Source organism: Pecten maximus, chromosome 12, assembly GCF_902652985.1.
Source record: "Pecten maximus chromosome 12, xPecMax1.1, whole genome shotgun sequence".
In the NCBI taxonomy this organism is placed as follows: Eukaryota; Metazoa; Mollusca; class Bivalvia; order Pectinida; family Pectinidae; genus Pecten; species Pecten maximus.
In genome coordinates, this window is record NC_047026.1 from 37834131 (window position 1) to 37861524 (window position 27394).

At 36.6% G+C, this 27394-nt stretch overlaps 2 protein-coding genes across 6 annotated transcripts in view; one reads left to right on the forward strand and one right to left on the reverse strand.

Annotated features, from left to right (window-relative positions):
* The window catches only part of LOC117338749, a 55811-nt gene that overhangs the window by 3134 nt on the left and 25283 nt on the right, over nucleotides 1-27394 (reverse strand). The window contains exon 6 of the mRNA XM_033900060.1: nucleotides 28-198. Within this exon, the coding sequence (XP_033755951.1) occupies nucleotides 28-198 (171 nt within the window). The remainder of the gene's footprint in view (nucleotides 1-27; nucleotides 199-27394) is intronic.
* LOC117338750 (testicular haploid expressed gene protein-like) overlaps nucleotides 1474-27394 on the forward strand; it is a 40389-nt gene continuing 14468 nt past the window's right edge. For 2 of the 5 annotated variants that reach the window (XM_033900062.1, XM_033900066.1), the window contains exons 1-4: nucleotides 1494-1621; nucleotides 9858-9902; nucleotides 19079-19109; nucleotides 26440-26502. In XM_033900062.1, the coding sequence (XP_033755953.1) occupies nucleotides 1615-1621; nucleotides 9858-9902; nucleotides 19079-19109; nucleotides 26440-26502 (146 nt within the window). In that variant the 5' untranslated portion in view covers nucleotides 1494-1614. Of the gene's footprint in view, nucleotides 1622-9857; nucleotides 9903-19078; nucleotides 19110-23401; nucleotides 23512-26439; nucleotides 26503-27394 lie in introns of those variants that run through there. The other 3 variants (XM_033900065.1, XM_033900067.1, XM_033900063.1) reach the window with 2 other exon arrangements.

Consider the following 27394-nt stretch of genomic DNA (forward strand, 5'->3'; position numbering starts at 1 on the left):
AAGGTGTGTCTAATAAAAAGCACGTACCTTCAGATTTGTTTCCACTGTTCTTGACAGGGGTGGGGACCCGTCCCGGGGGCGTTGTATAATGACCATTCCTACGATTGGCTCGGCGTTTCCTGGTGTCGTGTCTTCGAACAACGCCCATGTCTATTGTCCTGCGCGTGGGTGTGGTCACGCCTTCCTCCGCCTGTACATCTAAAACATACACAATAGACTACGTGTGGTCAGGGTAACAAGACACAATGGATCGTACGTCACAACGTATATGACGATGCAAAACCGATGACGTCATTAATTATATCATACATTCTAACAAGATTCGTTTGCAACGCGTGTTTTGGTTAGTTTAATACGGACCATGTTCTAATCTGCGATAGAGCCATGATCAATCGTGTCTTAAGTTCAAACCAAATTTCATGTTCTATTCGCCAGATAGCCACTCAAAACAAAGTACTATCCCCTAATTACAGAGACTGTTAGTCGCAAGGAAATGCGTCCTGGAGCATTTCAAATAAACCTTATACTATAGCCCTGTTAGAGCGGGAAGTAAGAAGAATTGGAATAATGGCCAAACTGATTCGCTATCCAGATAGAACGAGATTCCTAAAATGTATAACTCCCCATCAAAACCATTTGTGACTGTTTCCAGTGATTCACCATTCCGAGAAACTCTTACTTCGAAATCACGGGTCTTTCTAGATCTACAGATCGTTGCAATTCACATTGAAGCAAAACTGAAGGCTCACTGATGGTAGCCATTTCATTGGGTTTTTTTTTGTTATCATCTCTACTTGACGATAATTATTAACTGTGCCAAAGATCATATGTGTCCAAGGCTCCGTTAAAGTTGTCAGATATCATCATACATTAAATAATCTATACGTCTGCCGCAAGCGGGACATATGGATTGCGATTGATACAGAAACCGTCAAGTAATCTTGTTTTTTATGGACCACAGACCCATTCCCGCTAAAGTTCACGCGTGACTCGACTGATTTTTGAAAATCTGAAAAAACTTTCCCCCATCCACCACAGGTAAGATACTATAAAATAGACTAAGAATCGACTGTTCATATTATTAGCCGGACGCTCTACACATTTAACTGATGGACGGGAAATTAAAATATATGTACGCGCACAATCTGACATGTACAATAGGCGACTAAACCATATTGTGTACATTTAAAACAACTTATAATATTCATCAATATAATATACATAGGCCTAAACTAACATTACAGTTGTGTTAATGTGTCCAGGTTGGTCAAGGGACAATGAATTTGATTTGAAACATCATATTTAATTGTCTTCAACTTGTGGGCTGAGATAGCACTCTCTCTCCAAACAAATAACCTTAATTATAGCCTATTTGATAATGTATCTTCCTATTTCGCTTATCACCTCTATCTAGACCCTGAATCGATATTGCATGCCAACACACAAGAATAACGCTTTCCGCCAATTGTGACGTCACATGGTTTATTGGGGTCAAGGGTCGTTGCTACGCGCGCTATTTCTGTACTTTCCCTTCGCTCTCGTCTATGGCCATGTGTGTGTTGCACAGTTGATCGTTTCTGTCTACGTCTTCAGGTATCGGGATTTAAACTGAAAATGTCAGGTAGGTGATCTCTCTCATAGTTGGAAGTGAACTTTCTATTGTACGGGGTGTCATTTTTAAATGGCTGGCATCGGTAACGAAACAGCATCCCCAGCTAATTGACATGACAGGTGATCCGCTAATTGAGAGATAATTTGTCTAGGAAAATAATAGGAAACTATTATATGCACTAAATTATAGGATCGTGTTTCCTACCATTGAATAAATTACTTTAGAAGTAATTCTTGTCAGGAAAGTAAAGCACAGTATATTTTTTTCGGCTAGTCAATACACCTACTGACTTTACTGTTATTGAACGCAGACGATAGTTTGGTTCAATGGAGAGTTTTTGTTCACGGTGGGCCGAGTTATTTGGTATTTCTGATAATCGCTTTACCCGATTAAATCCGTCTGATTGTGCTGAATAAATTTGACACTGTTTAAACTTATCTGAGGTAGACCATATTCAAAATGTTATACTGGACGAGAGTGTAAACTGATCCGAGTCGATGTCTATGTTCACTTTTGCAATTACAATCGAGAATGGGAGGTAACGATACACTTGTTAAAACTGATCAAATACAATGTTTAAACGCTTCCATTGTATAAATTAGATGAGACACAGTAACGATATTGGAGAGCTGATCGTACCGCACTGCTTATGTACAAATTGTGACCTAATGTTTGGTATTACAGGTGTTACATCAAACCTAGCCAGATAACAAATTAGAAATACTGGTGTGATGGTATGATCATTGGGAACACAGATAAAAAATAATAAACATATAATTACTGTATATGTATAGGAAAATAAACTGATAAAAATTCAATTTTTAGATAATTCAGTGTTTTTTTAACAAGAATAATTTTGTAATAATTTTTTTTAATTCTGTATTTTTATTTTCCTTATATAACATCCAGTACGTATACTGGACACCTATCCAGTAATATCAAAATGAATCATCTCTATAATAAATGTATTTGATAATTTAATCATCTCTATAATAACTGTACTTGATAATTTAATCATCTCTATAAGAAATGTTTTGATAATTTAATCATCTCTATAATAAATGTATTTGATAATTTAATCATCTCTATAATAAATGTTTTGATAATTTAATCATCTGTATCAGCACTAACCAGAATTCAAAACTACATTGGTTTAAGCAGGATGGCCTGGTATGTTTCGTTTGAAGGCCAAATACAAATCAGTTCTCTTTTAGATAAAAATGTGTCAGAAAATCTTAAATACAGCCCAAACCATTCATTAGCACCACCATATTATTTCTACACAAAAATGTCATGATATAGATTTAATTTACGAATTCAAACTGAATAGGAAAAAGCCTTGTATACTTGAAATAATTATTCTTTTTTTCCTGATCTTTAAATATATACATTTTGATGAATTCCTGAAAAAAATTAATGACATAATGTACGTGTTAAAAACGACAAAACTTAACGTATAAAAAAAAAATCAAAAGTTTTAAAAATATGCTATACAAAAAAGGAAACAACAGTAATAATTTTTAAAGCATATCATACTTAGGAAAAAGTTGGCTAGAAATTGAAAATGGTTAATACATTTCCCTATGACCTTTGGTATGAAAAGGCCTATCGGCCATTTATCAGCCAGGAACACAAAACATGTCGATTTATAAAATAAGTTCACCGATGATAAAAGTCTATTTATCATGGTTTGATCAATAGCTGCTTCCATAGCTGTGAACAACAGCTCAAACTATAATGGAATATGTGTATATAAATACACTGGACAAACATTTCACACTCCGTGGATATGGGTTATGTTAATGTAAAATCTAATTAATTATAACCGTAAATAAATCTTCATGACTTTATAAATTTGATTAAATTGACACCAAATGAAAACTGATCCGTGCCTGCCTATTATTAGAGGCAGTTTCTCTTCAGATTTGGCCAACATTCATTGTGTATTAGGTGCTAATACGCTGATATATCAAAATACCCCGATATATTGGATTAATTGTCTGGATACATCAACAGAGTAAAACCATAAATTTATCAAACAAGTTTAATAATATATCACATTTACATAGGTACATTAATCATATTCCACTTATTTGCGAAGAAATATAAGGCGGCTAATTTTCACTACCAAGGAAATTCCGTTCTATGATATACCTGGTACATTGTATAAGACAGTATAAGTTTTTCACTACCAAGAGAATCCTATTTTATGATATACATTGTATAAGACAAGAGAATCCTGTTTTATGATATAAATTGTATAAGACAAGAGAATCCTGTTTTATGATATACATTGTATAAGACAAGAGAACCCTGTTTTATGATATACGTACATTGTATAAGACAAGAAAATCCTGTTTTATGATAGACATTGAATCATGTTTTATGATAGACATTGTATAAGACAAGAGAATCATGTTTTATGATAGACATTGTATAAGACAAGAGAATCTTTGTTTTATGATATACATTGTATAAGACAAGAGAATCCTGTTTTATGATATACATTGTATAAGACAAGAGAATTCTGTTTTATGATATACATTGTATAAGACAAGAGAATCCTGTTTTATGATATACATGTACATTGTATAAGACAAGAGAATTCTGTTTTTGATATACATTGTATAAGACAAGAGAATCCTGTTTTATGATATACATTGTATAAGACAAGAGAATCCTCTTTTAAGATATCCAATGTACATTGTATAAGACAAGAGAATTCTGTTTTATGATATACATTGTATAAGACAAGAGAATCCTGTTTTATGATATACAATGTACATTGTATAAGACAAGAGAATTCTGTTTTATGATATACATTGTATAAGACAAGAGAATCTGGTTTTATGATATACATTGTATAAGACAAGAGAATCCTGTTTTATGATATACATTGTATAAGACAAGAGAATCCTGTTTTTGATATACATTGTATAAGACAAGAGAATCCGGTTTTATGATATACATTGTATAAGACAAGAGAATCCTGTTTTTGATATACATTGTATAAGACAAGAGAATCCGGTTTTATGATATACATTGTATAAGACAAGAGAATCCTGTTTCATGATATACATTGCATAAGACCAGAGAATTCTGCTGTTTTATGATATACATTGTATAAGAAAAGAGAATCCTGTTTTATAATATATATGACACAGGTTTATTACATATATGACCATTTATGTGATCAGCACTGATTGGCCAGTCAGATCACAAGAGAGTATATATTCCAATGTATGACTATTTGTTTTCATCCAAACATTATGAAACTTCACTGAGCATCTGTACTCGTGTTTCTGAGTTCAACTATTTTTTAATGGCAAATGTCCTTTTCTATGTTTGTTGATTGAATCTTGTCGGGACAGGTCTCTCCTAACAGTAATTTTCATCCGAAACTTATGTGGTCACCATCAAAAGAAAAAAAAAATGCAAGGTCAATGTCAGATGAGGCTGCTTCCAAATTTGAGTTATATCAGGTTTTAATTAGATCTATTGGTAGATTAAAAAATGTAATAATAAACTTTTATTGAAATCTATTCATTATCATCAGATGATATATCAGAGTTACCAAATGTATATGTATAATTCAACATTTCAATATGGTGTCTATAGGCAGTATAAAGGGGACATAAAAAGACATAATATTCAGCATTGTCAGTGCCTCAATGGGTATACATGTATACCTTGAAATACCTTTTTATATTACCCTAGTTAATTAAAAGTTACACCTATAACCACTACATACTGATATCATCAATCTCCCCAAAATGCTTATTAGTGCTTTTATCATCTTTATGAATATTACAGATTTAGAAGGTTATGAAACTTCTACATTCTATGACCAAACGATCATTAGTTTTAATTATTATCTTCCTCCCATTGTATTTGATTTCACAATTATCAATTCTAAGAATGATAAAATGGTTGGTCACTTGTCACAACAGGTTTGATGCTCCAATGTAAAATTTGTATTCATTCAGTTCTTTTCTTTTTATATCTATATATATATTTGAGGTAATGGATATTTAAAGGAAGATTAAGTAATTCATGCATGAAATATTCATCTGACATGTTTCATAAAAATACCAATTTTACCGAACATGTACTTGTTTTTTCATGCTCTGTCTTGTGTGAATCTATAAATCCTATCAGATGTATATGCGTGTTGCAGTATCAGACTTAAATGTCAATGTGTGTATAAATACAATTCTAAAGAAGAAACTACAAACCTGAACATTATGGATGTGCAAAGGTATGAATGTTAATCTTTTTCTGAATGATTGCGACAGCTACATAAAACTGAACTTTCTCACAAACTACACAGACATGCTCTTCTCATGTTCCCACAAGTTAAGATAGGATGTTCTCTATCTGTCTTCTCTCATTCCCAGCAGGTAAATGATGTCTTCTCTCATTCCCAGCAGGTAAATAATACATGTCCTTTCTTCTCTCATTTCCACCAGGTAAATAATACATGTCCTTTCTTCTCTCATTCCCACCAGGTAAATAATACATGTCCTTTCTTCTCTCATTCCCACCAGGTAAATAATACATGTCCTTTCTTCTCTCATTCCCTCCAGGTAAATAATACATGTCCTTTCTTCTCTCATTTCCACCAGGTAAATAATACATGTCCTTTCTTCTCTCATTCCCTCCAGGTAAATAATACATGTCCTTTCTTCTCTCATTCCCAGCAGGTAAATAATACATGTCCTTTCTTCTCTCATTCCCAGCAGGTAAATAATACATGTCCTTTCTTCTCTCATTCCCTCCAGGTAAATAATACATGTCCTTTCTTCTCTCATTCCTAGCAGGTAAATAATACATGTCCTTTCTCCTCTCATTCCCAGCAGGTAAATAATACATGTCCTTTCTTCTCTCATTCCCAGCAGGTAAATAATACATGTCCTTTCTCCTCTCATTCCCACCAGGTAAATAATACATTTCTCTTCTCTCATTCCCACCAGGTAAATATACGTCTCTTCTCTCATTCCCACCAGGTAAATGATACATGTCTCTTCTTCTCTCATTCCCACCAGGTAAATGATACATGTCTCTTCTCTCATTCCCACCAGGTAAATGATACATGTCTCTTCTTCTCTCATTCCCACCAGGTAAATGATACATGTCTCTTCTTCTCTCATTCCCACCAGGTAAATAATACATGTCTCTTCTTCTCTCATTCCCACCAGGTAAATGATACATGTCTCTTCTTCTCTCATTCCCACCAGGTGAATAATACATGTCCTTTCTTCTCTCATTCCCACCAGGTAAATAATACATGTCTTTCTTCTCTCATTCCCACCAGGTAAGTGATATATGTCCTTTCTTCTCTCATTCCTACCAGGTAAATGATACATGTCTCGTCTCTCATTCCCACACCACTATGTAAATATGTGTCCTTTCTTCTCTCATTCCCTACAGGGAATTATACATATGTCCTTTCCTCTCTTAATTACACTAGGTAAATATATGTCCGTCATTTCTTCTCTCATTCTTACCAGGAAATATATCCTTTTAAATCCGTCGTATCTTCTCTCATTCACACCTGAGGGAAATATACGTTCGACCTTCTCTCATTTACATCTGAGGTAAATATATGTTCTATCTTCTCTCATTCACACCAGAGGGAAATAAACTGTTCAATCTTCTTTCATTGACACAAGGGAAATATATGTTCTATCTTCTCTCATTCACATCTGAGGGAAATATACGTTCAACTTCTCTCATTCACACCTGAGGGAAATATACGTTCAACTTCTCTCATTCATACCTGAGGCAAATATATGTTCTATCTTCTCTCATTCACACCTGCGGGAAATCAACGTTCTATCTTCTCTCATTCACACCTGAGGGAAATATACGTTCTATCTTCTCTCATTCACACCAGAGGGAAATAAACGTTCAATCTTCTCTCATTCACACCTGAGGGAAATATACGTTCTATTTTCTCTCATTCACACCAGAGGGAAATAAACGTTCAATCTTCTTTCATTCACACAAGGGAAATATATGTTCTATCTTCTCTCATTCACATCTGAGGGAAATAAACATTCAATCTTTTCTCATTCACACCTGAGGTAAATATACGTTCTATCTTCTCTCATTCACACCTGAGGGAAATATACAAGTTCATACCAGGATCATATACATATAGGAATATATCATAATACTCTTGCTTCTACCATGTAAATAGACCTTTTCTCCAACGTTAGATTCATGTATATTCCCATTATGTCTGATACAGATCAGTTACAATAATGTTTAAAGGGTGACTTATTTCCTATTATTATTATTGTTAAGTCTCAGTACTGTTACTTTAAGGTTAATGTCCACTTGTGAGATACCTTTCCACTTCTGTGTGTGCTTTATTTGAAATGGTAGAATTATAGTAATAGTAAAACTTATCGACATATTTCATATATATTTGACAGTTTTATTGAAGTATGCTGACAATGCATTAAAGAACCAAATTTTACTTAACACTTTGCATTGGTATTGTTCCAAGCACTGTTAGCATAATAATACAATTACTGTTTGATATTAATGTGGCAGTTTTACATGTTTCCCATCAATTATCCACTGTGCAATACAATTGTCCTTTGTAAGTTGGTTATGGCTGGTTTCCTTGCAGCGTTTACAATATATACATGTAGGATTATAAGCATTCTCACAATAATGCTACCAGGTTTTAACTATAGGTACAGATAAAAGGTATACCTTCATATTGATTGCCAGCAAAGGGTATATCAGTATTATGAATTATTCAGTCGGAGAGAAAAACTGACAGGACACCTGGAAATATTCACAGAAACTTACCAGGTTCTTCATTTACTTTATACGGAATGAGCTCCATGTGCAGATAAAGACTATTAAGTCTAGGATTTACTTTCTCATTAGAAAAGAAACAACCAAACTCCCATACTATAAATAGTGGTATGGGCCACAACTCCCTGTACCATAAATAGTGGTATGGGCCACAACTCCCTGTACCATAAATAGTGGTATGGGCCACAACTCCCTGTACCATAAATAGTGGTATGGGCCACAACTTCCCGTACCATAAATAGTGGTATGGGCCACAACTCCCCATACCATAAATAGTGGTATGGGCCACAACTCCCCGTACCATAAATAGTGGTATGGGCCACAACTCCCCGTACCTGCGTACCATAAATAGTGGTATGGGCCATAACTCCCTGTACCATAAATAGTGGTATGGGCCACAACTCCCTGTACCATAAATAGTGGTATGGGCCACATCTCCCTGTACCATAAATAGTGGTATGGGCCACAACTCCCCGTACCATAAATAGTGATATGGGCCACAACTCCCCATACCATAAATAGTGGTATGGGCCACAACTCCCTGTACCATAAATAGTGGTATGGGCCACAACTTGCCGTACCATAAATAGTGGTATGGGCCACAACTCCCCGTACCATAAGTAGTGATATGGGCCACAACTCCCTGTACCATAAATAGTGGTATGGGCCACAACTCCCTGTACCATAAATAGTGGTATGGGCCACAACTCCCCGTACTATAAATAGTGGTATGGGCCACAACTCCCTGTACCATAAATAGTGGTATGGGCCACAACTCCCTGTACCATAAATAGTGGTATGGGCCACAACTCCCTGTACCATAAATAGTGGTATGGGCCACAACTCCCCGTACTATAAATAGTGGTATGGGCCACAACTCCCTGTACCATAAATAGTGGTATGGGCCACAACTCCCTGTACCATAAATAGTGGTATGGGCCACAACTCTCTGTACCATAAATAGTGGTATGGGCCACAACTCCCCGTACCATAAATAGTGGTATATGGGGTACAACTCCCCGTACCATAAATAGTTGTATATGGGCCACAACCTCCCTGTACCATAAATAACTTCCCATACTATAAATAGTGGTATGGGTCATTACTCCCCTTTAGGAAAATGAACTGCAGAATCAACACTTTATTGAAGTATAAGTTACAAGGTTTGAAATCCTAGTCTGATAATGCTATAGTTGTTAATGTTATTAAGTATAATGTTTATAGTTTAGTAGAGCTGCATGTGAACAGCTTCTATATCAAAATCAGAACATTTTCATATTACTGGCTGCTCATTTGACAATGGACTGAAGTTAATTACTTGTGGCTCTGTTGCAAGAATGTACCAGATAGATATTCATAAATAAATAAAAAAAATATGTATGTATATATAAAAATATTTTCTTCCCAACAGCATATCTAGAATTTTCACAAGGCGACAAATATTTTGATGACCAAGGTAAAACTTCTTCACGCATTTTTGACTTCCTGTAAATTTGTCTAACCTAACCTTTGACCTTATATACCTGTGTTCACCTGATAACCAAATATAAGGCTGCCATGGCCATATCTTTATTCGGAGAAGCAAAACATTTATTGAAATTTGAAAATAACGTCTATTTTACAGAATTGTATTAAAACTGTATTCATGAATTGAAAGTATCTGGCAATCATGAACTGTGAAGTTCAGGTCAGCACTGATTAAAATTCTTATATAAAATGAAAAAGTTTGGGACCGACAGCTCATGGCAGGATTCTTTTTTATTCTATTTGAGATCTTTGAATTAATTTTTTTGTTCTGTGTGAAGATTTGGGTTGCTTCCATTGCTTCAATTCCAAAATTCCTTCTTTACTTTCCCTTGTGAGGTCTGAAATTCCCTCCAGAAAGAGGAGATGCTGTCTTTCTGGATTCCTTAAATTGTTCTTATTGTGGAGTTGCTTCCCTTGTTAATCACAAAATTCTTTCTACAAAGAATCATAATCTATTTTCCCTTGCGAGGTCTAAAATTCCTTCCAGAAGTGAGGAGATGCTGTCTTTCTGGGTTCCTTAAATTGTTCTTAGTGTTGCCCCCTTGAGAATCCCAAAATTCTTTCTGTAAAAAGCAGAATTGATTCCCTTTATGAGATCTCATGTTATTTGTGTGAGTTGCATCCCTTAAATTAACAAAAACATACATTTTTGTGACATCATACTAACTATATATATGAGAAAGAAAATGAAGAGTAGTCTCCCTTGTGAGCTCCATTAATGCTTTCAGCACTACATTAATGTGTAATTGTACCTACCTGTGATTTTCAACAGTACACCGACTCTTGTTGGACAGGTTCTTTGGTAAACTATAGTACTTCTATAGTAAGCATGTTATTTAACTGATCATATCAAAAGAAAAATATGAGCTATCTCTATCTATTTATTATGTATCTATTCCTAAAGAAAAAAAAAGACAATTTGATATACTTTGAAATCCAAGAATGGAGAAAATCTATGTACATAATAATAAAATAAGTCATATACAAAAAAGTGTATATATTATATAGGTCAGGGCTCGAGTCAAAAAGTTGTCTTCCTTCGTCATTTGTGTTGCTAAGTTATATATCTATTTATTAGCACAATGTATCATATACACTATGTGTTGGTGATCCAAAGATATAGATTTGAATTTCCTGTCGTAGTTGTACCGAGAGAAATATATATAATATATGTACAATTCGTATCCATGTATGTGAATTATACATTGCGATCCAGGTATTCATATCATCTTATAGACGACTTCCACAATGATCATGTCAGGGTATCGGGCCGACCATCACTGCACCATTGAAACGTTCTTTTTTAAGAATGCCGATGTGGCGCAGCAGTATAAGCTGCGGGTATTTCTGGCTAGACGATTGGGTGCCGTAGATCGTGAGTTCGAGGCCCGGTCAGGGCATGAGTCAAAAAATTGTCTTTCTTCGTCATTTGTGTTGCTATGTTATATATTTATATATGTTGTATGTACATATACTGACAAATACCATGAAATAGTCTGAGCCGATCATTTAGAGGTGGCGACAATTTTAATTGTATTTAGAACTTAAAGAACTTACATTGATAACATTATAACCTATATACAAAATCAGATCAGCCTGCCGCACAGCCATGTTTGTCTACAATCGACACCTTACAATCAACCTATACGATTTAGAGCGGCGGGATTAGTGCTGTAATGAAAGCTCGCCCAGTTATAATACCACATTACATTTACACCTGCTAATTCTGTAGGTAGGAAGCTCTCTTACTGGTATTAAAACAAGTGAATTAAGTGCTATCTTTGGATAAGTATTGGGTATTTGATTAACAGCTAGGGCAGGGTTTAAAGATTAGTTCTAGCAATTTCACTTGCTCCGGGTTCCATCCATCTTTCCCTTGAGATTATCCTTCAATCTGCATGTATAACAACATTTCCCTTAACTAAACTATGAAAGGCATTGAAAGAATGAGTAAATGACATACCTTAAGTTTATCATGAAGTTCTAGAATGGAGCTCACAAGTTGTATAATTAAACTTTATGTTCTAGAATTGTTCTTGAACTGGTGTGCAAAAACTGTAACTGGTGTACAAGAACTGTAACTGGTGTACAAGAACTGTAACTGGTGTACAAGAACTGTTCTAGAATGACTGTTTAACATTTAAGAACTGTTTTAGTACATTTCTTGATCACATGTTCCACAATTGTTCACAAAAAGTACAATTTAAAACACCAGAGAAATATTCCCATTCGGTTCCAAATGACTTTCATATTTGCTAACTTTACAAATATTGATCAACAAAAAAAAAGTTTTTTAACATATTTTTGAACAAATATTTTACCTTAAAACTACAAATCTGCATGAAACTGTTTTTTTCTGAAAAATGTATAACGGATGACTTTTGTTTAAATTTGGGATTATACTGATCTCCCTCCCAAATGTAACGGGTTGACAAGCATTAAATGTTCATGCAGACTTATTGATTTTGTATTTGTGTATTGTATAAGGTACAAAATCAATATATATGAAAAATGTCACTCTACTGGGACTCTATCCATTATGACATGCAAATCATATATATGGATAAAAATTATCTCATCAAGATAAATGTATTTTAAAATATTACAAGTATAATGAATTCATCTCCATATTCATATGTTAATGTTATATGATAGATTAGAGTGCAATTTCGTATGGATCAAACGGAGTCCTGATAAAATGATTAGAAAAGTATAATTTTAAACCTCTCTGTATATTATGGTCTCTGGCAACAGAGAAAAAAAAACCAGGTAACAGTTATTGTTATGATAATTCAGGTCCATGTTTTAAATCGGGATTGAAAATATTTTATAATTAAAATGGCAGGGATTAATTGGCTGTGGCATTTCCATGGTGATGTAGTGTAGAACACCAACATTGTGTAAACATGTTACAATATCATTATTTACATGTGACATGCAATTATAGATTAAACTGATGTTGAATCAAACTTGTTCGTGTTCGTTATTGATTATCATGTAGTTTACAAAAGTCTAATTTTCCTACATGTATTGAAACCAGAGACCCTCTGTTCACAATACAATAGACATTGTATTTCACATATAAAACTCTTTTTAAGTTATATGCTCTTTATTTTTAAAAAGTAATAAAGATGTATATGCATTAACAGTTGAACAAGATATTGGTTCAAATTGATTTCTTAAATAGAATAGTTCCTGTTTACTTTAACTGCATTGTCCTAATTATATACTCTGACAAGGAACAACTATTCATTGTGTTTACTGGAGAGACCTCCTATTGAAACTGAACTCGAAGTAAAAATATTGCATCAACTAAATATTCCAGATCATATTGATTTTTCTTTACATGTTAAAGAGTGTTTTAAATTTCAGCTTACCGCAAATTCTGGACACAAGTTCATATGGTCTTCTAACTATATACCAAATTTGCTACCCGAAATTGGCACAACATTATTTATTTCTAATCAACTTTGAATACGATATTGTACCATAAAGCAAACTATTTCTACTGGTCGTGTGGAATTCATTGTGAAATGATATTAGAGAGGGGTGTGGTTGCGGATGTTTAATTATATTAGAGAGGGGTGTGGTTGCGGATGTTTAGTTATATTAGGGAGGGGACTGGTTGCCAATGTTAAATGATATTAGATAGGGGTGTGGTTGCGGATGTTTAATTATATTAGGGAGGGGTGTGGTTGCGATTGTTTAGTTATATTAGGGAGGGGTGTGGTTGCGATTGTTTAGTTATATTAGGGAGGGGTGTGGTTGCGGATGTTTAGTTATATTAGGGAGGGGTGTGGTTGCGGATGTTTAATTATATTAGGGAGGGGTGTGGTTGCGATTGTTTAGTTATATTAGGGAGGGGTGTGGTTGCGGATGTTTAATTATATTAGGGAGGGGTGTGGTTGCCAGTGTTTAATGATATTAGAGAGGGGTGTGGTTGCGGATGTTTAATTATATTAGGGAGGGGTGTGGTTGCGGATGTTTAATGATATTAGGGAGGGGTGTGGTTGCGGATGTTTAATTATATTAGGGAGGGGTGTGGTTGCGGATGTTTAGTTATATTAGGGAGGGGTGTGGTTGCGGATGTTTAGTTATATTAGGGAGGGGTGTGGTTGCGGATGTTTAGTTATATTAGGGAGGGGTGTGGTTGCGGATGTTTAATTATATTAGGGAGGGGTGTGGTTGCGGATGTTTAATGATATTAGGGAGGGGTGTGGTTGCGGATGTTTAATTATATTAGGGAGGGGTGTGGTTGCGGATGTTTAATTATATTAGGGAGGGGTGTGGTTACGATTGTTTAGTTACATTAGGGAGGGGTGTGGTTGCGGATGTTTAATTATATTAGGGAGGGGTGTGGTTGCGGATGTTTAGTTATATTAGGGAGGGGTGTGGTTGCGGATGTTTAATGATATTAGGGAGGGGTGTGGTTGCGGATGTTTAATTATATTAGGGAGGGGTGTGGTTGCCAGTGTTTAATTATATTAGGGAGGGGTGTGGTTGCCAATGTTTAATTATATTAGGGAGGGGTGTGGTTGCAGATGTTTAATGATATTAGGGAGGGTTGCGGATGTTTAATTATATTAGGGAGGGGTGTGGTTGCGGATGTTTAATCATATTAGGGAGGGATGTGGTTGCGGATGTTTAATCATATTAGGGAGGGGTGTGGTTGCGGATGTTTCATTATATTTGGGGAGGGGTGTGGTTGCGGATGTTAAATTATATTAGGGTGGGTTTGGTTGCGGATGTTTAGTTATATTAGGGAGGGGTGTGGTTGCCAATGTTTAAACGCTGAAGATCAATGGTTATGTACCGTTTCTAGTTGATATGAAATACTGGGTGCTAACCCTGACATGTAGGAGATTGATCGTACCTTCTATTTCTGTTTTACACTGATTTGATCCCTATCTGTATTACCCAGGTGGTTATGTAATACTCCTGACAAAAGATCATGTAATCAAACCCCATCCCAGGTGGGAGAACAAATACCACCATGGAGTTGTAATCTATCAATCTGCCTTGGATCTAGACAATCTGACTCCTCATTGACAATCAGTTTCAACAAATGTCTACTCATATTTTGTTTGACTTACACTATAATTATTATCTTGGTCTGAATTTTTTTACAGATCATTTCTCATTAAAGTTTTCTCTCAGTATTGTATATTATGGCTTGCCTTGGAATGACAGTTCTTTTTTACAGTAGACATTAAAATGAGACACTTTCGTAATGGATATTATTTCTCTAACTACCCTTCCAGAAAGGTACCTGTATCTCCATGGTTTCTGTCAACCTAACCCCGCCCCCTGTCCATGAGTCTGTCTCATAAGGTATTGTTCCTCTGTCCCGACACCATTCTCAGGTGTCTATCCTGTTGTTCCCCTTTACTTTTAATAATTGTGTTTTCTGTCATTTCCTGTCCCCTGCCTTGCCCCCTCCCTAGTACCTTTCATACATCAGAGAGGTAGGGGGCAGGGAATGACAGGGAACAAGGGACAAATGTTACCTGTCATTCCCTGACCCCTACCTTTCCTGATGTGTCCCCCTGTTACCTGTCATTCCCTGCCCCCTACCTCTCTGATGTGTCCCCCTGTTACCTGTCATTCCCTGCCCCCTACCTCTCTGATGTGTCCCCCTGTTACCTGTCATTCCCTGCCCCCTACCTCTCTGATGTTTCCCTCTGTTACCTGTCATTCCCTGACCCCTACCTTTCCTGATGTGTCCCCCTGTTACCTGTCATTCCCTGTACCCTACCTTTCCTGGTGTGTCCCCCTGTTACCTGTCATTCCCTGACCCCTACCTTTCCTGATGTGTCCCCCTGTTACCTGTCATTCCCTGACCCCTACCTTTCCTGATGTGTCCCCCTGTTACCTGTCATTCCCTGACCCCTACCTTTCCTGATGTGTCCTTCTGTTACCTGTCATTCCCTGACCCCTACCTTTCCTGATGTGTCCCTCTGTTACCTGTCATTCCCTGACCCCTACCTTTCCTGATGTGTCCCCCTGTTACCTGTCATTCCCTGACCCCTACCTCTCTGATGTATCCCCCTGTTACCTGTCATTCCCTGACCCCTACCTTTCCTGATGTGTCCCCCTGTTACCTGTCATTCCCTGACCCCTACCTTTCCTGATGTGTCCCCCTGTTACCTGTCATTCCCTGACCCCTACCTTTCCTGATGTGTCCCCCTGTTACCTGTCATTCCCTGACCCCTACCTTTCCTAATGTGTCCCCCTGTTACCTGTCATTCCCTGACCCCTACCTTTCCTGGTGTGTCCCCCTGTTACCTGTGATTCCCTGACTCCTACCTTTCCTGATGTGTCCCCCTGTTACCTGTTATTCCCTGTCCTACCTTTCCTGATGTGTCCCCCTGTTACCTGTCATTCCCTGACCCCTACCTTTCCTGATGTGTCCCCCTGTTACCTGTCATTCCCCGACCGCTACCTTTCCTGGTGTGTCCCCCTGTTACCTGTCATTCCCTGACCCCTACCTTTCCTGATGTGTCCCCCTGTTACCTGTCATTCCCTGACCCCTACCTTTCCTGATGTGTCCCCCTGTTACCTGTCATTCCCTGACCCCTACCTTTCCTGATGTGTCCCCCTGTTACCTATCATTCCCTGACCCCTACCTTTCCTGGTGTGTCCCCCTGTTACCTGTCATTCCCTGACCCCTACCTTTCCTGATGTGTTCCCCTGTTACCTGTCATTCCCTGACCCCTACCTTTCCTGATGTGTCCCCCTGTTACCTATCATTCCCTGACCCCTACCTCTCTGGTGTGTCCCCCTGTTACCTGTCATTCCCTGACCCCTACCTTTCCTGGTGTGTCCCCCTGTTACCTGTCATTCCCTGACCCCTACTTCTCTGATGTGTCCCCCTATTACCTTTAATTCCCTGACCGCTACCTTTCCTGATGTGTCCCTCGGCCCGGCGCGGCCCTATTACCTTTAATTCCCTGACCCTAACTTCTAAGACTTTCTTACTGTTGTTTCCTACATCCCCACCTTCTCACTTCCAAATGTCTCTATACTTAGTTTCTGATAATTTTTCCCCATCGTGTTATTCCCGAGTGTGTCACTTGCAGCAGATGGAAATGGTCTGTTTGTTATGTCCTCATTAAGGGACACGTTTAAGGTCAAAAGGTCATTGATGACTAATACTTTCAGAACATGATTCAAGCTGTATTAAATATGTACATCGTATATATTGTATTTATCAAAAGGACCATTAAAACATGTTTTGTTTTTTTCCTGTGTGTAATGTAAATCCATAATATATTGAACTTTTCGATCTTTAAGAAGTTTTAATCTTAAAATCTGTTTGATAAAGATTTCACCTAAACCCAGTGTCTCATCAGCTAGCTCACAAGTATTTTGTAAATGAGTCTTTTGTCTCTAGTTACAAATTACTATACATACGGTATGATACCATGATATTTATCCTCAAATAAAACCCCTTCCCCCCTTCCCTAGTGCTTTTTTAATTAGCTTAGTATTTTAGTTTGGGGAGGGCTCGGATATCTGAAACTGAAATTGCTGATTCTGCAAAAATTAAAGGTGGGTGGGGGTGTTGCCTGTGGATAAATACAGTATTTACTACAAGTGGCCCAAGTTAAGTCAGGTTTGAAAAAAAAAATGTGTTTTGGTCTGTTAACTGTCTAGGTGTTGAACAGTATACCATTCACCAGTAACAAATGGCACAAAGCTGTATCTAGTGTATCTGAGGTGTTAACGGGACGATAACATTATTGTCCTGTTACAATGACTTTGGCCTACTTTAATGACCTTGATGTAAGGTTACATACCTACCAGTTCTTATCTGAATCACAACGATACAATAAAGTACAATACCTCTGATTATAGCTTTGTTAGGACTAAACTTCTAACGCTGACTTAGGTACCCCTCTTACCCAACAGTTAGCTTAATTCATCAAGAAAAAAAATCTTAAACATTTTTATAAAATTTATTTCAGGTTTTCATAATGCTATTATGTAATGAAATATGTACATTTTGTTTTATATAATTCATTCAGATTTCAGGATTTTTTTTTAGATATATGTACATTTTAAATTTTACTTCAAGTTAAGATTGTCATACTCTGTGAAGTCTGGTTGAAACAATGAAGGTTTCAGACTGTAGCTGTCATGGTTGTAATTGTTGTATTATATACATACAAACAAACATTATCTATGAGGTTTACTATGTCTCTCTGCTGTAAGCATGTTGTACATGTGCTGGTGTTATATCTAATTGTGGAAATGATGAAAGAGAAAAACATGGAGACAATTTTCTTCATTTGACATATTTTTCAAGTGATTATTTTCTATTTTACGATTGTTAAAATGGTTGCAGAGTCCAAACAGAAGCAAAATGGTAGGTATGTATTGACATGATTGGTGAGTGTCTTCATTAGGACTTACCACTGTAACTTCTACCACTTATAACTATGTAGTGTAGTAGTACCTACCTGATGTTTGTGAGTAATATCTCTGCTGATTCAGAAATGATTTTCAGTCAGCTAACCCATGTATCTTAATAGGACTCCCATAATTTCTGGATTTCAGTTTCAGTTTTTCAAAAACAAACATTTAATTATTTGCATCAGCAGGTAGCGGAAACGTGAATCATGTTTAAGGCCTTATAATATTTCAACATATTTCGATCAGCTTACATTTGCTTGCAGCATACATTAGCTATATCATCTGAAAATTTAACATAATGAAGTTTATGAATCAAATTAATTTTACAGAACTACCCGAGCTAATCCAGCAACTGTACATGTTTTACCTTACTTCAAGAATTTGGGGGAGAGCCGGTACATTCACAAGTTATCATTATGAGGGCCTATTGTTTTTGCATGAGTTATTATTTTGAGCTAGGGCCATGAGTTACGATTTATTATTAGGAGTGTTTTGAGTTACGATTTATTATTAGGAGTGTTTTGAGTTATGATTTATTATTAGGAGTGTTTTGAGTTACGATTTATTATTAGGAGTGTTTTGAGTTACGATTAATTATTAGGAGTGTTTTGAGTTACGATTTATTATTAGGAGAGTTTTTGACAGACACTGTACATTATCTAATTTCCTGTTTTCTGTTGTTTTTTTCAGTGGAGTTTGAACAGATCAGGCAGTGTGGCAGGTGAGATTAAGACATTTCTTTTGTTGCTTCAGTCTAGTGCAAAATTTTCTAGTCATTAGCTGGTAATTCAACATCAATGTTTATTTTTTTTAGTTCACCTCAGACGAAGTCTCGGTTGACCTATTACGATCACCTTTTCAAATGTGCTCAAATCTTCTTGATAAGCAAGAGGCCCAGTGACCTGATATTGGGTCTGTAGCATGCGGAGATTAAGTGCTACAAAGTTTGTTAAAATGAAGGAGTTAAATATGCTAAAATCTTTAAACAACTTCTTCTAGATAACCAAGAGGCCAAGAGACCTGATATTTGGTTTGTAGCATTCTGGGGTAAAGGGCTATAGAATAAAGGTTAATGATTGACATTGACCTTCATTCAAGGTCACAAGGGTGAAATATGCTAAAATCTTTTAAACAACTTCTTCCTCATAACCAAGCACCCAGGGACCTGATATTTGGTTTGTGTAGCATGCTGGGATGAAGGGTAACCAACTTTGATTGGACAGATGACCTTGACCTTCATTTAAGGTCACAGAGATCAAATATGCTGAAATCTTTAAACAACTTCTTGATAACCAAGAGGCCCAGAGACCTGATATTGGGTTTGTAACATTCTTGGATAATTGGCTATCAAGATTGTTCAAATGAATGGACTTTACCTTCATTCAAGGTCACAGGGGTCAAATTTGCTAAAATACATAAAAACTCAGGTGACTGTTCAGGCCCATTGGCTTCTTGTTTTTTTTTTCTACATCTTAACCAACACCAAAGTACCATCAATTACATCACAAAAGTCTCCAGACTAACAAGGTTCTACAGTACACAGGTTCTACTATACACACAAAGCAAAGTGTCCAGACTAACAAGGTTCTACTGTACACAGGTTCTACCGCACACACAAACCAAAGTGTCCAGACTAACAAGGTTCTACTGTACACAGGTTCTACTGCACACACAAACCACAGTGTCCAGACTAACAAGGTTCTACTGCACACACAAACCAAAGTGTCTAGACTAACAAGGTTCTACTGCACACAGGTTCTACTGCAAACACAAACCACAGTGTCCAGAATGACAGGGTTCTACTGCACACACAAACCAAAGTGTCCAGACTAACAAGGTTCTACTGCACACAGGTTCTACTGCACACACAAACCACAGTGTCCAGACTAACAGGGTTCTACTGCACACACAAACCAAAGTGTCCAGACTAACAAGGTTCTACTATACACAGGTTCTACTGCACACACAAACCAAAGTGTCCAGACTAACAAGGTTCTACTGTACACAGGTTCTACTGCACACACAAACCAAAGTGTCCAGACTAACAAGGTTCTACTGTACACAGGTTCTACTGCACACACAAACCACAGTGTCCAGACTAACAAGGTTCTACTGTACACAGGTTCTACTGCACACACAAAGCAAAGTGTCCAGACTAACAAGGTTCTACTGTACACACAAACCACAGTGTCCAGACTAACAAGGTTCTACTGTACACAGGTTCTACTGCACACACAAACCAGTGTCCAGACTAACAAGGTTCTACTGTACACAGGTTCTACTGTACACACAAACCAAAGTGTCCAGACTAACAAGGTTCTACTGCATACACAAACCAAAGTGTCCAGACTAACAAGGTTCTACTGCACACACAAACCAAAGTGTCCATACTAACAAGGTTCTACTGCACACACAAACCAAAGTGTCCAGATTAAAAGGGTTCTACTGTACACATAAACCAAAGTGTCCAGACTAACAAGGTTCTACTGTACACAGTTTCCACTGCACACACAAACCAAAGTGTCCAGACTAACAAGGTTCTACTGCACACACAAACCAAAGTGTCCAGATTAAAAGGGTTCTACTGTACACAGGTTCTACTGTACATACAAACCCAATTGTCCAGCTAACAATGTTCTACTGTACACACAAACTAAAATTTCTAGATGACCAAGGTTCTACTGTACACACAAACCAAAGTGTCCAGACTAACAAGGTTCTACTGCACACACAAACCAAAGTGTCCAGACTAACAAGGTTCTACTGTACACAGGTTCTACTGCACACACAAACCAAAGTGTCCATACTAACAAGGTTCTACTGCACATACAAACCAAAGTGTCCAGATTAACAGGGTTCTAGTGTACACAGGTTCTACTGTACATACAAACCCAATTGTCCAGCTAACAATGTTCTACTGTACACACAAACTAAAATTTCTAGACGATCAAGGTTCTACTGTACACACAAACCAAAGTGTCCAGACTAACAAGGTTCTACTGCACACACAAACCAAAGTGTCCAGACTAACAAGGTTCTACTGTACACAGGTTCTACTGCACACACAAACCAAAGTGTCCAGACTAACAAGGTTCTACTGCACACACAAACCAAAGGGTCCAGACTAACAAGGTTCTCCTGTACACAGGTTCTACTGCACACACAAACCAAAGTGTCCTGCAGACTAACAAGGTTCTACTGCACACACAAACCAAAGTGTCCAGACTAACAAGGTTCTACTGTACACAGGTTCTACTGTATACACAAACCATAGTATCCTGACTAATAAGGTTCTACTGTACAGACAACAGTTTTCAGATAGGATTGATTGTAGGTGTTGAATATCACGACCCATTCTGACATAATTTGATCATTTGTACACTGACCAATTATTAACTATTGTAATATGTCCCTTCAATTTTTGTTGTTTCTATTAATGGAAAAAATAGATAATGACAATTTTTTTTTCTTGATAGATTTTAAACAAGCAGTCAACATTGATTAATAATTCACCGATTTTTGAGCCGATGACAGAATCAGTTTGCTAAATCAAGAGGGGTTGATGCCTTGTAGATTGGGATTATAGAATGGAGATCAGCCCCGATATGTGTACATTTAAAATGACCCGTAAAAAACCTACGCCTATCAATAGATCAAATATCTTTAGATCCTATGCTTCTACCCTGATAAAATGCCAGATAAAAACTCAATATTCAATTTGCATTGCGGTGAAACATTTAAATACTGACTGACAAATATTTAATCCTAAATTAAGTCAAATTTAGATTTGGAACAAACTTCAACATCCTTTTTTTTTTATATTTCTAAGATTTTTCAAATCTACATGAATTGTCTTTATTATTCAAAATTATAGCCTTTGATTAAGGTAGAGTGCCCCACCACCTTTTAACTGAATATACAGGCCCCTCGTGAGATATATGGTTGATTTGATATTTTTCAATTAATGAAGAAACTATAGGTAAAGGACTGAATATTATTCCTAGGAATGTTGCAAGAGATTATCACACAATAAGTAAAAATATGACAACAGCTATAGTATAATGGGTAGTATAATAAACTCCTTGCTTTATATTACAACATCCTGGAATCCAATCTGAGTAATGAAGCATGTTGCTATTGTGAAAAGGAAACCTACAGAGTCAATATCTGTCTTTGCTAGTAAACATGGAAGCAACCTGAGAAAAGAAAAAAAGTTGAACAAATTCAAACTTTTTACACTGCTGTATGGCATCACGTGTTGGAACACTCTACCTTAAAGATACAGGCTGCCAAATTTGATCTGATATATAAATCTTGTATTAAATATAGTCAGATTAAGACTGCAATGTATATATATACACGCATTATCAGGAGTATTATATCTAATTATTATATCCAATTTAATTTGCAAAATCATAAGGTAGTTTATTTTATCCGTAGGACAATATGATTGTACCTCCTATGGTGTTTGTCACCTGCACCTAGCCGAGCACGACCAGTTTATGTCAATGGCTCTAGCCCGTTGGCAGTTCATTCATACCATGTCTGCCAATAGACTTCTAGTCATTAACAACTCCTATTAATTGTCATTGAAGCATGTGATTTGATCCACTAGCCTGTACGCCACAGAAAAACTGTTGTATTATGAAACACTATTATAACAGTGCAAACTTCACCCTCGGAATAATATATACCTATAGAGAAAATGTCTTGGGGTGGATTCATTATAATAAATTAATGATAAATCTAACAAGGTCCTTTTAAGGGGTAATGTAAGGGAATTAAATATAATAGAAATTTGAAACCTTTTTTTTTCTTTTTAAAAGAAAAATAAGATTCCTTGATTAGTTTCCAATATGAAAAAAACTAAAATTTTATTATCTAATGATTTTAGATTTTAATTGGTTACTGGCAATGAGGGTTGGTATGGGTCAATGGGAGCTATGCCAGACAGGGAAACCCTATAATAGTAACCACTGCCAGTGTCTAATGTTTACATATTAACACTCGAGCTTGCTGCATGTATTATATGGCACATCTGATCATGCCAAAATGCCGGATGTAAAACCCATGCAAGACTTTCATGGATTTTATGAGGATGAACGGTCTGATTTTGATCTCAGGTGAGCGCTTTACCTCCTTAACAAACTATAATGGTGTTAGTGATAGAGTATCATGTCTGACACGAATGTAAGGTCGTGGTGTCACCAGTGTTATGACCCCTGCCTTTGATCAATATCCAAGCTGACAACAAAGATACATGTGCACAACAGCTATAAATCTTGTATAAAGTTCAATCTAAAAGATACCATAAACTATACTTTTATTTAATGAACATGCATAGTAAGACTTAATTAATTGTGAATAGAGTTTCAAACATCAGTACAGCTTTCTGAACTGAAACTTTCCCATTCCTGAAAAAACCTACTAATTCTCTGTGCTTTATATATATTAGTTTGAAACAACTATTCACTGTTCAGGTCATATATATATGTATAGTACTTTAAACACAGTTCTTTTCAGCCGATTCTCTTTTCACAGTCTCCAATGATATAAAATCTCAAAACAAAAAAATGATAATAATACTTTGATAATGAAATAGAGAAAATCAGTCTTTTTCAATTTAACACAAAATGTTCTTTTTGTTTCAAACCTCAACCTTGCTGTCAGCACTTTATAAACTGTCTAGAGAGACCATCCCTCTGTCAGTACTGTATAAACTGTCTAGAGAGACCACTCCTGTCAGTACTGTATAAACTGTCTAGGGAGACCATCCCTCTATCAGTACTATATAAACTGTCTAGAGAGACCACTCCTGTCAGTACTGTATAAACTGTCTAGAGAGACCACTCCTGTCAGTACTGTATAAACTGTCTAGAGAGACCACTCCAGTCAGTACTGTATAAACTGTCTAGAGACCATCCCTGTCAGTACTGTATAAACTGTCTAGAGAGACCACTCCTGTCAGTACTGTATAAACTGTCTAGAGAGACCACTCCTGTCAGTACTGTATAAACTGTCTAGAGAGACCACCCCCTTTGTCAGTACTGTATAAACTGTCTAGAGATACCACTCCTGTCAGTACTGTATAAACTGTCTATAGACCATTCTTTTCAGTACTGTATAAACTGTCTAGAGAGACCACTCCTGTCAGTACTGTATAAACTGTCTAGAGACCACCCCTTTGTCAGTACTGTATACACTGTCTAGAGAGACCACTCCTGTCAGTACTGCATAAACTGTCTAGAGAGACCACTCCTATCAGTACTGTATAAAACTGTCTATAGACCATTCTTGTCAGTACTGTATAAACTGTCTAGAGAGACCACTCCTGTCAGTACTGTATAAACTGTCTATAGACCATTCTTTTCAGTACTGTATAAACTGTCTAGAGAGACCACTCCTGTCAGTACTGTAAACTGTCTAGAGAGACCACTCCTGTCAGTACTGTATAAACTGTCTAGAGAGACCACTCCTGTCAGTACTGTATAAACTGTCTAGAGAGACCACTCCTGTCAGTACTGTATAAACTGTCTAGAGAGACCACTCCTGTCAGTACTATATAAACTGTCTAGAGAGACCACTCCTGTCAGTACTGTATAAACTGTCTAGAGAGACCACTCCTCTGTACAGTACTGTATAAACTGTCTAGAGAGACCACTCCTCGTCAGTACTGTATAAACTGTCTAGAGAGACCACTCCTGTCAGTACTGTATAAACTGTCTAGAGAGACCACTCCTGTCAGTACTGTATAAACTGTCTAGAGAGACCATCCCTGTCAGTACTGTATAAACTGTCTAGGGAGACCATCCTCCTGTCAGTACTGTATAAACTGTCTAGAGAGACCACTCCTGTCAGTACTGTATAAACTGTCTAGAGATACCACTCCTGTCAGTACTGTATAAACTGTCTAGAGAGACCATCCCTCTGTCAGTACTGTATAAACTGTCTAGAGAGACCACTCCTGTCAGTACTGTATAAACTGTCTAGAGAGACCACTCCTGTCAGTACTGTATAAACTGTCTAGAGAGACCATCCCTCTGTCAGTACTGTATAAACTGTCTAGAGAGACCACTCCTGTCAGTACTGTATAAACTGTCTAGAGAGACCATCCCTCTGTCAGTACTGTATAAACTGTCTAGAGAGACCATCCCTCTGTCAGTACTGTATAAACTGTCTAGAGAGACCACTCCTGTCAGTACTGTATAAACTGTCTAGAGAGACCATCCCTCTGTCAGTACTTATAAACTGTCTAGAGAGACCATCCCTCTGTCAGTACTTATAAACTGTCTAGAGAGACCATCCCTCTGTCAGTACTGTATAAACTGTCTAGGGAGACCATCCCTCTGTCAGTACTGTAGACCATTTAAAATCTTTCCCAAGAGATATAAATAAAATAGGACCTGATTTGAGAGACCATCTGTTTTGTCTGTACAGTAGAACCTGACTAGAGACCAGTGAAACTTTGCAACAGTGTTAGGCCCCAGTGTTTTAATATGTATATAAATGTTTGACATATACACTACATATGAACGGGCGTGAAAGCTTTATTTACTTTGAAAACAACTCGCTTCACTCTCCACATGGAAATATAGCTGACCTGTTAACGTCATTCGCGAATTTAAAGTTATTTTGAGATCAGAATTCGTGAAATTATGAATTCGCAAATAAGTCGAATGACGTGAGTTCCTGAAATTAAGTACTCTCGAAATATAAGTGATTTACAGTATGTTTGTGGACCTGCTGACCTTGACCTTGACTTTTGACCTACTTTAAAAAAAACGAATTCAGAATTTCAACCCACTTGGCGACCTATGTTGCAAGGTTGTTTTCAGACACCTCTTGTTATGATATTAGGAATGTATATTAGTTACAATGTCCCTCTACATTTAAAAAGTGTTGGAGGAAATTGTAACAGGAGAAAAAATAGTGTGCATAATTAGATCACAGATTTGTGCAAATATTCCTTTTTATTATTTTTTCATTTTTGATATATTATGTGTATTAATACTACAAATGTTGATCACTCTTTAAATTTATTTTTTTTTCAGAGAGAGGTTACAACAACTATCCAGACCAAAAGAGCCAAAAGTAGAATGGTGGACAAACGTGGGGTAGGATCTGTATCAATATTCTGTTTTACAAAAATCATTATTGATGAAATATATAGGAGACAAGCCACATTTCAAAATAGGATCTGTATCAATATTCTGTTTTACAAAAATCATTATTGATGAAATATATAGGAGACAAGCCCCATTTCAAAAGCAGTATTATGTCCAAACTTAAAATTATGATAAACTCCTTCCCCATCTGCATAACAAATATACATAATAAATTGTATTATGCTGTATGCCTGTCCCTATCATTAAAACTATTTTAGATTCAATAGACATTTAAGTTAGTTATTTGTGTAGAGAAGGACATCAGACCTTGATATTCACTTCAGAATCAAGCTTATGACATTAAAATAGGCCCTGAAATACTTCAGAAGCAAGCTTATGACATTAAAATAGGCCCTGAAATACTTCAGAAGCAAGCTTATGACATTAAAATAGGCCCTGAAATACTTCAGAATCAAGCTTATGACATTAAAATAGGCCCTGAAATACTTCAGAATCAAAAGCTTATGGCATTAAAATAGGCCCTGAAATACTTCAGAATCAAGTTTATGACATTAAAATAGGCCCTGAAATACTTCAGAATCAAGCTTATGACGTTAAAATAGGCCCTAAAATATTTCAGAATCAAGCTTATGACATTAAAATAGGTCCTGAAATACTTCAGAATCAAAAGCTTATGACATTAAAATAGGCCCTGAAATACTTCAGAATCAAGCTTATGACATTAAAAGAGGCCCTGAAATACTTCAGAATCAAGCTTATGACATTAAAATAGGCCCTGAAATACTTCAGAATCAAGCTTATGACATTAAAATAGGCCCTGAAATACTTCAGAATCAAGCTTATGACATTAAAATAGGCCCTGAAATACTTCAGAATTAAA